The sequence below is a fragment of the Podarcis cretensis genome (assembly GCF_951804945.1).
Source record: "Podarcis cretensis genome assembly, chromosome: 5".
In the NCBI taxonomy this organism is placed as follows: domain Eukaryota; kingdom Metazoa; phylum Chordata; class Lepidosauria; order Squamata; family Lacertidae; genus Podarcis; species Podarcis cretensis.
The window spans coordinates 65246816-65261754 of record NC_137174.1 but is presented as its reverse complement, the minus strand read 5'-3'; the positions used below and the strand labels follow the sequence as shown (position 1 = coordinate 65261754).

General features: G+C 41.3%; 1 protein-coding gene across 2 annotated transcripts in view; it reads right to left on the bottom strand.

The window, feature by feature from the left end:
* Positions 1-80: 80 nt before the first annotated feature.
* The window catches only part of KY (kyphoscoliosis peptidase), a 34361-nt gene continuing 19502 nt past the window's right edge, over positions 81-14939 (bottom strand). For both annotated transcript variants that reach the window (XM_079977273.1, XM_079977274.1), the window contains exons 9-11: positions 10176-10364; positions 7674-7864; positions 81-6807 (exon numbers count right to left, since the gene is read on the bottom strand). In XM_079977273.1, the coding sequence (XP_079833399.1) occupies positions 5903-6807; positions 7674-7864; positions 10176-10364 (1285 nt within the window). In that variant the 3' untranslated portion in view covers positions 81-5902. The remainder of the gene's footprint in view (positions 6808-7673; positions 7865-10175; positions 10365-14939) is intronic.

The following is a 14939-nucleotide window of genomic DNA, read 5'->3' as shown; positions in this document are numbered from 1 at the left end:
CCATGTTGCTGACCATTTTGGGAATTAGGTTACTTTTTGCTTCCAATTTTGCTTGATGTTTATTCCATGAAATATGTTATTCAAACAGTTTGAGAAACCAAGAAAAGGAGTTGCGATTTTGCTTCCTTTTTAGTTTTCCTGTAGAGTTGGAGTTTCCTGTACTTTGTGTTGCTATCACTTGCATACCAAACACTACATAATGATGTGGTAGTGGTTCCATTGGGGGTCTGTTTTATTACTATTTTTCTTTCATAGTTGAAGAGGACAAAATGCAGTGAAATAGATATTCCATGAAAAGAGAGGGTGTTTTGGTGGAAGATAAGTTGGTACAGAAAGTGAAGTTCAATGTAAGTAATAAACACCTATACATGAAATCCATTTTACTTAAACAACAGCTGCCTTATGAAGTACTAAGCAGCTGCTCACAGCCATAAGAGCAAATTTAGAAGGCTGGTCAATCTGCCAGACAGCTATTAAAAATTTGTTTTAGCTTAAACAAGAAATGTGTATCTTTAAAAATGTGTCCTTGAGCAGAAACCAAGATCCCAAGCATTAGGCTTCCATTCCCACCCCCATTTAATCATTTTTGCTTATTGGCCCTTGATAATCCAATTACTAAAATGAATTACTAGATTTAAAATATTTTCAGTGAAATATGAAAATGGTGGAGATATTCAGCCTTGCCCCCTGAATCCTTAGAATAATCCATGTCTTCATTTAAATTCTAAACCTCTTGCTTTTCCTTATCAAAGGCTTCGGTTCATCTGCATGTAGTCTATACCTTTCATTTATTGTTTCTTCTATATGTCAGAGAAGCCCATTTATATGACCAATACCTCCCCTTTTCAATAACATATATTTTTAGAGGTTTTAACTTGAATTTGCTCCCATATACATGATCGTATTAATGCTAATTATCCTTTGCTGAATGGATGATCTTGAGAATATGTTATCTTGAGAAAGTGGAGGACATCTGTATTTCTAGATGTAGAAAGGTTTGTTGCCAAGCTAAGGATGTTACTGCTGCTAGAAGGCTGGCCATAATTAACAACCTTCTAGATCTTGATTCAGGAGAATTCCTGCTCTGCAAGAGTATCTTTTTGATGTTTGCCTCCATCTTAAATGTAATAGTCTCTGTACATCACCAACCTCTTTCCAGTGTGCTAACTCTTGTGTTTTGCTTGCTGTGTTTGATTTTTATAGCTTCATGTCATTCTTCGTCAACACCTCTCACAGCAGCTTGACACTGATAGACAATATGAAATCAAATGTGGCATGAAGACAGACTTTTTAAAAAATTTATGTTGTTTTGTAGGAATGGTGAACAGTTCTTGTCAAAGCACACACAGCATTTTTTTTGTTTAAAAGTGGTTGGGTGGCTGCCCCCGCAAAGTGAGTATACTCTATCATTTCTTGTGTAAGAGCCCTGGTGTTAACATTTTGAGTAGAGGGACTGAAAGTACAGGAAATAGCTGCTCGAGGCAAGAAGCACATGCTACAGATTTACTCCTTGGAAGACAGAAGTCAGACAGGGAGACCTTGTAATTTTGCCCTTCATATCAAGCAAGGAACTTCTGCCATACACGAGGAACCTGACATGTACATTGGGATTGACTTTCCCTGCACATAGAGGTGACTTCTATGGGAGTGGCCAGCAAACTAAGTTTTGGATCCCTGAAAATGTGAATAGTTATGAATCCATTCCAGATGCAGTTTCAGAGATGTTGTGATTTGTTTTTGTGAAACGTAAGAGTACAAAAATAATCACTTAGTAACAAATATGACAGCCTTTAAAATGGACTGCTACTGAATGAGAATAACAAAAATTCTTCAAATTCTGTGACTTGAAGATCAAAATTTTCCCACTGTGAGTGTTGGTCAGGAGAGTTCAACAACTGTGGCTTTCTATGATCTTCTGTTTGACACTTTGCTCTCTGAACCAGGGAGAACTCTGACTCTGGCTTGCAGGTTCTGCAGTGCATAAGGCTATTGTATCATGTGTGACAGAGTTGGCGTCAAACCAGTGTTGATGTTTCCCCAAAGGCTATTCATTTCCTACTGTATGATGATCTTTAAGTTGACCTCCAGTAATGCAGAGGGTAGAAAATAAAGTGTAGTAATAGGTGCTCCAGATTGTGCAGTGCTGTGGAGGCAAACATTCCTTAGAGAACATTATCAGTGGAAAGAAAAGAAGATGCTTCTTAAAAATTTGAAATGCATAGTGTACCTTGGGATATAAAATATGCCTTGTTGCAGCCATATTTTTTCCTATCTTGCTAAATCTTCAAGGATGTTGTGCATGCCGCCATCGAGTTCAATATAATTCCCTTTGTGACATTCATAATTGGGCAAAGACGAGAGCACCTTAACATTCTCTTGTAAATATATCTAACATCTTAACATTGCTCAGTCCCTTCTAAAAAACTGTGGGGCATCTCTATGTTGTATAGAGCAAAAGTAGTGTATTTGGTGAGGAGTATCTTTGGTGGCTCACCCCTCCCACCTCCATTCTGATTCAACACAAATTGCTTTAAATCAAAAACTAATTTGGGTGTATCAAATTTTTTTTCCTGGAGGTCTATCTGATCCTAAAGAGGTACAAAAAATGTTCTGTGCCACATCACTCGTGTTGCTTCATGTAACAGAGTTGGTTACTGTGTTTTTTTTAATTCAGGGGAAACACTGGTTCATTCTTGGAAAGAGAGTTGTAATAACAGAGGTGCCAAGAACCTGAGACAGTGCTGTACTTTGGCAGGGCAAACTGTTAGTCCCAAAATGGACAGCAATCTGAGACGAGCAAATTGCACAAGGAGGTTGGTATTCCTGCTTGTTGCTTCCCCGTGCATATAGAGTACAGAAAATGCTAGAAAGGACTGATGAGTTAAGGGCAAAGAAAAAATTATATTAGGAGTTATGTGTAGTTTGTGGGCTACATCATCAAAAACTCTTGAGTGGGCTTAATATGTGTTGAGACTGTAAATATGCATGTTTTGGAGGTGGAGGAAGGTTGTTTATCCTGGAGGGTGATGACAAAGCTAGTGCAGACTTCTGAGGCACTTTTATCTGTGGCTGCAGGGTTTCCATGCATTCATCTATGCCTTGAGAATGTTGAACATCCCTTTGGAATAATCAGTTGGCCTTAACAGTTTTATAATTAATGAAGCTGGAGGGAAGTTTTTTCTTTGAACTGAGCCTTTTAATAACACCAAAGAGTTTCCTTTTTGCTTGCAAGGCTGAGCCAGATGTTCGCCTTCTACTTTACATATTTATTTTTTTTTAAACTGAGAATCAATGTGTATTATATTAGTAGGTTTAATTGGTAATCCTCAGTAAAAGAGTTCAGAGAAAGTTTAAGGATTATGCTTTGGCTGGTGTTCAGTATTATCTGCCTTCACATCAGATATAGAAGATTGCATCCAGCAGCTGAGCTTGCTTGTCCTTTAACTTCCTTAGAGGCAGCCCTGCACCAAATACCATTTTTTGTGCTCTGTAAGATCTAGTTTATAGCCCAGAGCAGGGCCTTTTAGTATCGGAGTCCTGTGAAATTGTTTTCCCTAGGAGGCTTAACTGAGCCCTGCAGCGTAAGCCTTCAGAAAGCAATGCAGGGCTTTCTCTTTTCCGAGAAATTTCTAATGATCCATTAGTGATGTGAAAGTGTAGAATAAAACAATGATAAGAGTGTTCAAAGTCTTTGTAATCCTCCTAGCTATGTTGGGTAGCCTGGTATTGTTTCCAAATATAGAAAAAGAGAAGGGTTTGTTAAAGTCACCTGATCAGACTATGGCAGATGCAAGATTTCGATCAACTGCTTCCTTATTTACAGCACAGAATCCCAGTTACTATATGCATTTTGGGGGTAGCCAACATGGTGCCTTCCAGACATCTGGGTTAAGAGACTTTTCTTCCTCCGTTTTTAGGATCTGTAGATGAAGCTGAATTTGGCAGTAGGTTCAAGAGTGACAAAAGGAAGCCTTCTCAAACTTACTTACCCAGGCCATATTATAATTTTGGGGTAGCAACAGACAGGGGTAGCAGCAATTGTCACTCATCAGTTGGCAGATGTTATCTGTATGGCTGGCACAATCACCTCTAAAGGAACTTTAATTCTTTGGATCCTCTAAAATAATATAGCTAACACAATGGCTGCATGTAATGTGATTGTACAATATTACAAAAATGACACAGGAGCCTATTGGAAAGTTATGAGTCATGAGAGTGCCAAAATGTCCCTCTAATGTTTTTAACTTTCCCTTTTACTTTATGATTATTAATTTTTTGCTAAATGAGTGCTCCCCTCCTTTAGAGACCCTACAAAGCTCATCTTACAATGTTCTTTTAATTATATATGTGGTCTGTCATGCTTGCACCACCTTGTGCTTCATCACTTTTCAGAGTGTCATTGACTATTGCATCCACAGTCTTTCCCTGGCTTCTTCTAGTGGGTACTACAATTTAAAGTGTGGTGGGTTGGAAGTTGTTTGAACAGGAGCATAGCTATCTTCCCTTCTGCTTCCCCAAAGCTGAATAACGGATTAGGTAATATTAGCACCTTCATTCAAGGTGCTGTGGGGAAGATGCAGTTGGGACACATGCCACTTGACCATCTATATTGGTCCTTAAACTGTTGTCTATTGGTGCGAACCAAGTCACAGCAGGAAGAATTACGGTACTCATTTGACACAGGGGCTTGCTTCAAGTATATATATTCCTTCAAAAACTGGTAAAACAAAACTTTTAAAGGCACATGGAAAAAACGAATTGCTGATATTTTTTGGTCTAGGCAAGGAATCCATATGGTTCAATGAATATATGAAATTTGTAATAAAAAATTAATGTCACAGCACTGAAAAACCTCCAGGGCTATCCAGTCAGCTCCCTGAATTTTGATTAGATACAAGGATTTTTTAAAAAGTAAATTGCAGTCTATTGATCATATAGAAGGTTAGACAGATTATAACTTGTGTTAAAATAAATTCATTTTCTGACTTAAACCACAGATCTTTGCTGTTATACTAAACTATCCATGTTTGACCAAAAGGGTTCATGTGTTTATATAGAAACTAACTTTTATCAATGATACCTTTCTGTTCGTCTTTCATTCTATGCAGGTCATCAAGATTGTCTTTGGTTATCCCACTGTGTTTCACACTTGGTGAATTGCTATTTCCTAGAATCAGCAGCACAATCTTTTTTTATTGATAAGGTAGCAAATTAGTTAAGAATTAAATTACCCTTTTGTTCACATACATGTTCCTTACCATGTCATTTAAAAAGCACCACAGCCCAATGAGATAAAAACTAGTATTTAATTGCTTTTAAGATCTGGTGTAAAAACCTGTTTTCGCAGTATCATTTATATTTGTAAGACAATGAAGTGCACACAAGAAAGCTTCCATTTGGATTATAATCTTGCACCAATATGTGTTTTGATGAGATTCTGCAGCCACTCTCACATTGATGCTCAAAAGTGTGTGGTCCTTCTCTCTTCCTGGCCCACAATGAGTTAGAGAATGCCCCTTTGTTGTCCATAACATATTTGTTGAATATAAGCCATTCAGAAATCAGCAGTTGCATCCTAAAATGGAGGTGGACTAGGTGGGGAAATGTGCAAAATGTACTAAGCCCGTAGCACAAGAATAATCTATAGTTGAAATTATGTATATGGGAAGTATGACGTTACACTGGTAAAGAAACTATACATTTCCTACAAATGCCACTCATTGCGTAATACCATTCAGGAAGTTTTGATCAAGTTGTATTGTTTTGTTGGTGCTTCAGAGAGGGGTGAGCACTATTCCCCAATGTTAAGGGAGCCTTAAGGAATTACTCGAGAGCGGTATGAACTGTAATATATCAGATCTCTCTGCACATGTGGACAGATGATAAGAGTAGGATTGGCCTCCTACTGTGGCTCTACTTCATATTTCAAGATGTGAGAGTAGAACTTGTGATTGGCATTTTCCAGCACCATCACATAGACCTCTGTGCAGCCTGATGTGCTGCAAGATCCCTCCCAGTAGCCATCCTTGCTTAAAGACAAGGGGCAGATTTTTTCACATTGAACAAATGCATTGGCAATGCTATGAAGCTTGAGTTTAAACTTAACGTTGCGGTCAGCAGGGAGCAACCCGGCTAGCGGCTCCACTAGCTCATAACCCTCCACCCACTTGCTATAAGTCTGGGGGAACACTGGCCATTTCACCTTGGTGTTTGGGCAACAGATGAGGTAGTTGAAGACATAGTTATAATTTCCAGGATCAGACTTCTTTTTCGCAAAGATTTTAAAAGCAAAGTTCCCTGCATGAGGAAGGTGGATCTTAAAGTCTACCTGGTTTCCTTGGCAAGCTTGCAAGATGTGCCGTCTTGTTGTATCCTCGCTGAGGCTTACGTTGCCCGAATGCAGGGAAGCTAAAACACTCAAGTCCTTACTGAGGATGAAGCTGAGATCGTAGCGCCCGTCACTGGTATGAATGATTGGGCCTTTTTGCGAGGGCTTGAGGAATCCTTGCCTCTCTGAGAACCAGCTGGGCCCAACAGGTTGATGAAGTTCCTTTGGAAAGCAGACGTTCCTGTCTACAGAGCTACACTCTAATGTATATTCTATCACACAGTTGTAGACTTCATCTGAGCCCTTGGATGGTTTGGCGTAGATCTGTAGCTTATGGGTCCCCGTCTTCTGTGGGTAGAGCTCCAGGTTCATCCCATTCCTCTTCAGAGTCATCAAGCTATATTCCTTTGCCCCTTTCAGTTCAAACATGAACAGCATTGGCAAACGAGTCTCCACAGCTACTACTACTTTCCCATTTACTGTGACATGCAAATAAAGGAGGCTGGTTAGGATGTTTCTTACTATTTACTCAAAAATACAAATCAATCAATCAATCAAAAAAAAAAAAAAAAAGCTGGAGAAAATGACCTGGAGAATGGAATTGCCTGCTGTACTGTCAATCATTTTGGCAGTGAAAGGGAGAATATTATGGTTGGCTGGTTAGAATTTGACAAGCGTCTGTCAAGTCCAAATTCAGAATAAATAACAAGAGGGTTAAGGGCGGGAAGCCTTCATTTTCGGGTACTTGTTTGCTTCTGTTTTATTACAAATGCAGTAGAATTGCTCATCATTCTTGGAAAAGATGAAAGCACCAATGTCTTTCAGTTACAGCTCAAGCTGCCTGCACTTTTGACTACAACCCCTTAGAAACTTGTCAGTTTCAGAGAAGTCTGAGAGAGTTCAAAAGACAGGATTTCAAAATGAAATTATTCGTTCCATGTTTAGGTTCTGAATGACACCATGGGGAGCTTCTGAAACTCAAGTGTACTAACTTGCACCCACATAAGGCTCTGAGCCTCAGCCCAGAATTTTCTGAAACTTTCCCCTTCACTTCAGGCTGGAATATAAATATTCTTGGGGCACAAGCAATCTGATGGGTAATAAATAGCACTTCGTATTTTACACCGATTGGTACCTCAAGGGTAATGGTGATTATGATCAAAAAAGGCTGCAGAACTTTGAACCCCATGCTTTAGTCCCACAGAGCTAATCTTTTAAAAGTAATCCAGCAGCCTAAATCCTAACCTTTGCTACTTTTATCTTTTTTTTTTTTAGCTCCCTACTAAAAGCTGGAATTGTTCCTTATAATAAGATCGGCATGGGGCAATGACATGTATCACTGTACCTGTTTGAATAATTGGTGTTTCTGGGTGGGCTGCCAGCAATCCCATCATGTAAAAGTCACTCTTATATAACATGTTGCTCTCAAACTGTTTCAATGTCACAGCTGGTTTGAGGAGCTGCCAATTGCTGTTGTCTGGGAAATGATTATTAATAAATAGGGCGGGGTGGGTGAGGAAATAAAATTCGTTGTATCTGGAACAAGAAAGGAGAGGTCAATACATCACTGGCACCGGGTGCTCTTAGCTTTCTGCCTTAAACTGAATCTTAACTATGGCTGCAGTTCTAGATAGGTTTATCAATGGGGGTTTCCTTTCAACTGTACATAAATTAGGACTGGAATGATGGTAGGAAACACAGCTGAGCTCTAGGAGGCAAAATGAAGAGATGGGATGTGTAGATTTGGGGCTGGACGGATTTGGCTGAGAATACAGTAGAAGAGAGGGTGCAGTCAAATGAGGCTGCCTGTTATAGTGTAATTTATCAATGGCCCAGTTTGGTTATAATGCTCCTGGCTTAATAATGCATAGTTTATGCACTGATTTCCTCATATCAGTCCTGGTCTGTTTAAGGTTGAGTTGCTAGTTATGTTAGTGAGGAACTAATGTTAGCATATTAACCAGGATTTTAAACCATAGTATGGTCCTGGATAGTTAGGTAAAGGTAAAGGTACCCCTGCCCGTACGGGCCAGTCGTGTCCGACTCTAGGGTTGTGCGCCTATCTCACTTAAGAGGCCGGGGGCCAGCGCTGTCCGGAGACACTTCCGGGTCATGTGGCCAGCGTGACGAAGCTGCTCTGGCAAGCCAGCACCAGCGCAGTGCACGGAAACGCCGTTACCTTCCCCCTATAAAGCGGTACCTATTTATCTACTTGCACTTAGGGGTGCTTTCGAACTGCTATGTGGGCAGGAGCTGGGACCGAACGACGGGAGCTCACCCCGCCACGGGGATTCGAACCGCCGACCATACGATCGGCAAGTCCTAGGCACTGTTTTACCCACAGCGCCACCTGCGTCCCTAAATTGCATAATTCAGTCATTCTGCTTCATAGACAGGATTATGCAAAGCACTGAAATCTCCATCCTCCCCAGCTTCTTGGATTTCCCTATATAGTGGTACCTTGAGTTACAAACACTTCAGGTTACAAACGCTTCAGGTTACAAACTCCGCTAACCTGGAAGAATTACCTCGAGTTGAGAACTTTGCCCCAGGATGAGAACGGAAATCTTATGCCAGCGGTGCAGCGGCAGCAAGAGGCCCCATTAGTGAAAGCACGCCTCTAGTTAAGAACAGTTTCAGGTTAAGGACCTCTAGAACGAATTAAGTTTGTAACTATAGGTACCACTGTATGTTCTCTGCATGCACTTTCAAGCCTAGGTTTGCAGGTTTAAGGGATAAAAACTTAATTTAAATAAAGGAAGGCTAGATGGGAGTTCTAAGAATGCTGAATTCTGCTCCCCAAGCATGTGGGCAAATCAGGCATTTTGAAAGAGAGCAATAAGAAAAAAACAATCTCGCCGTTAGTGAAATTTTCAAAAACATGGAATTTAACAACTTCAGTTAAGAAATAACTCTTTACACCCAGTGTAGTCCCTCTATGTTTAAGGGACAATGCCAAATGGAAGTAGCATTCTCTCAGAATTAATTTTTAGCAGGAGCTACTGAAAATGCATTTTCAAAGTCAATGCTCATCTTCAATTGTGTTGTGCCAAAGAAGGTCTATAATATGCTAATATGGGGATTTTCAGACTGGCTAGTAAACTCGGTTTGGCCTGTTGCTTGCCCCACGGTGTCTCTAGCCTTGGTGATCTGTGTTTCATTTCTAATTACTGTGGCCTTCTGATTATAACATGGGTTGTCCCAATACTAGGCCATCACATGGAGAAATATCAAATCCTTCACGTGGGTCATTGTCCAGACTACCAGTAACACTGGCTATCTGGACCAAGTGGATTTCTACCATTTCTTTCCAAGCTTTAATTTCCTTTTAATGGTTCTTACACCTTTCAGGAGTGTTTTGGTTTTAATAGTTAGTGGAAATATTAACATTCGAAGAATGGGGACTTGTTTAGCTAGATTTCTATAACTTTTTAATGCTTAGTTTGTAACAACCCTGTTTAAGAGCTTGACATTTCTCATAGGTGGAAGCCTGAGGAGAACATTAAGGGGCCAGTTGGTGGGAGGGGAGAAAATATATACACCCTTATTTATTTATTTTTTAAATGAGGCTTTGTCCCCTTCATGCTTTAGCCTTTGAGACACGTAGCTTGGAATAGTGAAGTAAATGGTCATTATGGTTAAATGATAAGCCCTGCATCCCGATGATGCTTTTGTTCTTTCAAATCTGAAATTTGACACTGATTTCAATAAGTAGTTATAAATGAAGCAAGCAAATCAAACAGTATATGTTGCAGAGCCCTTGAATGTGACCAAGGAAAGCTACCTGTTTTGCCTATCCCCACCCCTGTGCCTCAGAGCTATAGGGAGGAGGAAAGGACAATCATACCTGAAGGTAAATTTGCTGAAGCAGTCATCAATGGAGCCACTTCCCCAGGTGCTGTCCACCAAATGCCATCTTCCATCAAGGTAAACTGCATTCCAGGCATGGTCATACTCTCCTGTGAAAGTCTCCCCAGCCCTGTAGCCATGGCCTTTAGAATAACCAGATAAATTCATGCATTGCACTCCTGCAATACTGGGGAGAGAGGGAGAGAGAGAAAGGATAGAAAGGACTTAAAGAACAGGGTCTTGCTTCTAAGGGGCTGTCTTTATCATTCATATAAATGTTGAAGTGTTATGATCTCTTGTGCTCACTGCAGATTAGAGTGAATCACACCTGAAATAATACTCTTTTCATGCATTACTAATATTTATGGGTGTTAAGTCAAAGGCTGTCTTTTGTTCTTCCTGACATCTCTTGCTTCGAGCAAGTGTTACTATGGGAGGAGGCAGACTTTTAACTGTTTGGCAGTCAATCCAAGTGCTGTGAAATTTTTATTTATTTATTATTAAAAAATAACAATGCTTGAGTAAGTAAAGACTCCTGAAAACAAGCAGCCTCAGTTTATTTTAAGATAAAGAAGGAAGCCCAAGAGTAGCCCAAGATGTGATTAAAGATGCAGGCGAGAAGACAAAAAGAGGTCTCACTGTTGTCTTCTATGCTGGAGCCCTGCTGCGGCTGGGGAGGGCGGGGTACAAATAAAATTTATTATTATTATTTTGGGTAAATGCTCCCAGTCTCCGCAGGTCAGTCAGGATAATGCTGCACTCTTAAAGGCAAAATTAGCCTGTTAAGAACATAAAATGAGCCCTCCTTGATCAGGCTAAAGGCTCATCTAGCCTAGCATCCTGTTCTCAAAGTGGCCAACCAGATACCAGTGGGAAGCCCACAAACAGGACCTGAATTGCAATTGGCACCCAGCAGTGTAATGCTTCTGACAGCAGAGGTAGATTATAGCCTTCATGGTTAGTAGCTGCTGATAGGCCTGCCCTTTGTGAATGTGTCCAGTTCTCTTTTAACACCAGCCAAGTTGACCATCATTCTCTTGTGGGAGCAAATTCCATAGTTTAACTGCATTGTGTGAAGAAGTCCTTTATTTTGTCTGTCCTGAATCTTTCAACATTCAGCTTCTTTGGATGGCCCCAAGTTCTAGTATTATACGAGACAGAGAAAAACTCTATCCATTTTCTTCACAACGTGCAACTCTGTCATGTCCCCACTCACCTTTTCCCCAACCTGAAATGCTCCAAACATTGTAACCTTTCCCGATAGGTGAGTTGCTCCAGTCCCTTGGTCATTCTGGCATCTCTTTCCTCCTCTTCATGCCCAAACCAGGCATAGGAGGATGTAGTCTAGGCTGGCTCTGCTTGTAAAGGTTCAGCCCCATAAAATCCGGCTGGCTGCTCCACCAGCAAAGCTGCAGCCCTGACTAGAGTCCTGTCTTGACCAGTTCTGAGGAATTCACACAAGTCTCATAGTACAATGTCTTAGTTTATACTTGTTACATCCAGGTTAGATGACTATAGGGCTGTGCATGGGGTTGTTCTTGAATACAGCCTTAAAGCTTCAACTGATCCAGAATGTGGCAGTGAATTTTCTGATAGGAATTGTCCATTCTCCAGCATCACTGGTGACCAGCTTGCTTCCCAGCTCAGTTTAAGCAGAATATCTCCAAAATCACATCCATCCATCTCAGCCAGCATGGGACCATCATTCTATTGCAGAAGCCCTCTTTTGGGTTTCATAACTGCTGTATGAAATGGCACATCAATATCCAGGAAAGGGCCTTTTCAACTGTGGCACTCAGGGTTTGGACCATTCTCCTGAGCAAAGCACATAATAGTTCTCTCACTGCCTGCAGGCAGTGACGATGATCTCATATGTGAACTTTTGTTGAAGTCTGCTTTTATCATGTGTCCCGCTGCTGTTTTACATTGCTGTGTTTGTTTTTGCTGAAATGTGGATTTAGCTGGTGTTTCATCTTTCTCTTGCTTTGTATTATGTCGGTAGTTTTGTAAGTTGCATTGCATATTCTGGTTTTAAAAAGGCAGCAAACAAGCCAGTCACGTAATAATTCTGGACAATCCTATAGAGATGGCCTAACCAGGTTCCTTCCTTTTACTGTTAACAACTCATCAATTAGGAGTGAGTGGCTAGAGAGGACTGTGAAGAGCTCCCTTGACGCTTAACAAAGCCAGTAGCTTGAACAGAGTGATGGTAGATGAAATTAAATTTGTGGCAACATTGGATTGAATGAAACAATTGGAATTGATTGCAGACAGTGATACAATCCTTGCAGACAGTTCAGCGAAAGCATCTGCTCAGTGCATGGAGATGATTAAAAGCAAATAAGATGTTAGCCTGTGTTTCAAAGGGGAATAGAAGATAGCCCGGAAAACAGTGCAAATTACAATGGTGTTACGTGAATGGCATGACCTTCCCTTCAGTACTACTGCAGTAGACAGAGCTGGTCACTTCAATGTGAAGAAAAGTGGTTGAGAACAAAAATTTGAAAGGCTTTAGGGAAAGTGCATGAAGGGAGAAAGAGTTGTTTCAGCCAGGCGTGTGGAGAAATGAGATAATTGCCAGTGATAAAGGGTACGGCTGGAGAGAAGGCAAGTCTATATAATCAATGAAAGGAGAAAATGGTTACTTGGTTGACGGTCAGGTTCTTCCTCATCATGTCTATAGCTGGGCCAGCACTAGAGGCAACAATGATTCCTGATTTAAACTGCTGAAATAGAAGCGTTTCTGCATGTTGCTACTTCCCTCTGCCAGCATGGTGTTTTGTTCACCCAGTTAGTTCTGCCCTTAGTCAATTAACTTTGCTGTTTCGAGCTGTGGGGCTGCCAGCCCAGACAGCTGCCCAAGTCAGCAAGGCTTTGGAGTTTTGGACGGGCTCTTCCTTGATATGCCAAGCTGGCAATCCAGCATTGCTTTAAAAAACATTCTTGGTTAATTATATTATTTACATCAACAATGGAGATGGATGGTGTCTTGTCAACCTCATTTGTTTCCAAAGCCATTTTTGTGGTAATGATTAGGACTGCAAGGTAGGCTTTCCCCAGCGTTTATTATCCTCCATAAAAGTCGTTCATCTCACAAATGCAGCCAGAGCTGCGGCAGGCTTGCCAAGCAAAGCAGCTGTTGGAGGCGAGACCCTGCTGCCACCAGAATCTTCAACTCCTGATCAAACATGGAGGTTACACTGTATGTGAGACCTGAACACCGGAACGCCTAACAGGGTGCCAAAATCTCGGCATGAGAGGCGAATTCCATGGCCCGACATTGAATGCTCTTGCCCCTAAGCCTATTCAGTTAGAAATGTTATGCCCTCCATCCAGTGTCACTTAAATGTATAGCTTGAAGAAAATTGCCTACATACATAGCGAGACGGTAATGAAAGGTTGAGAGTGCACCTTGTTGCTACATGAAGATTATCACCCTGATCATTACAACAGCAGTTGTGCACCATTATTATGTTGTGCTAGTCTTGCTGCAACAACAAGCTAGCTAATCTTGAAATATCACAGCCATTGCTTGGAAGTACCCTAAAGGTTTCTGCTCTAGAATAGAAATGAAAGACAAATGTGTCAGCTTTTGCCTGCTCAGCAGGCACAAACATAGCAAAGCTGCTCCTTTCTCTCTCACCCCAAGCATTAGGTTTTTGGCTGGAGGTACACTTGACAGAGCAATGACAAACCTAGACAGCATCTTAAAAAGCAGAGACATCACCTTGCCAACAAAGGTCCATATAGTTAAAGCTATGGTTTTCCCAGTAGTGATGTATGGAAGTGAGAGCTGGACCATAAAGAAGGCTGATCGCCGAATAATTGATGCTTTTGAATTATGGTGCTGGAGGAGACTCTTGAGAGTCCCATGGACTGCAAGAAGATCAAACACATCCATTCTGAAGGAAATCAGCCCTGAGTGCTCACTGGAAGGACAGGTCCTGAAGCTGAGGCTCCAATACTTTGGCCACCTCATGAGAAGAGAAGACTCCCTGGAAAAGACCCTGATGTTGGGAAAGATGGAGGGCACAAGGAGAAGGGGACGACAGAGGACAAGATGGTTGGGCAGTGTTCTTGAAGCTACCAGCATGAGTTTGACCAAACTGCGGGAGGCAGTAGAAGACAGGAGTGCCTGGTGTGCTCTGGTCCATGGGGTCATGAAGAGTCGGACATGACTAAACGACTAAACAACACTTGACAGAGCAATGGTTTGGGGTAGAGAAGGGAATTTGGATTCAGTTTCCTCTTCAACAGTGTTTGCGATGGAAAAACAACAACAAAGGATGGCAGGATTCTCTGTTGATTTCAATGTCTTAAGAAAGGAAAACAAATGAGGTTGGATAATTTGACTGAAGGCAGAACATAGTACTGCCTCAGTCTAACAGGAAGGGGCTACATGCTTTATTGAGGCACACTAGGCAATATTCAGGTTTGTGAATGGTGCAAAATACCCTATAGAGACTTCCTACCTTAATGGCTTTTTGTGGTATTTCTGCACCCGTTCTGCACCCCTCAATGGGCTACTTATGGTCCCATTTTAGGATTTCATTGTGTGATCTCAGCCATAATGAATGCAATGATGTCTGCAGCAAGTAGTCAATGTAACATCACTGAGGGCTAAGAAAAGTCTTCCACTGGCCCCAGCCCATTCAGTGAGGCAGAATGGAGAGAGATGGGATACATCTCCATTGCCAAAGCAGCCACAATGCTTGTCACGCTGCTCTGGCAGACTTTGTGTTCATCAAAACATGATGTGGCT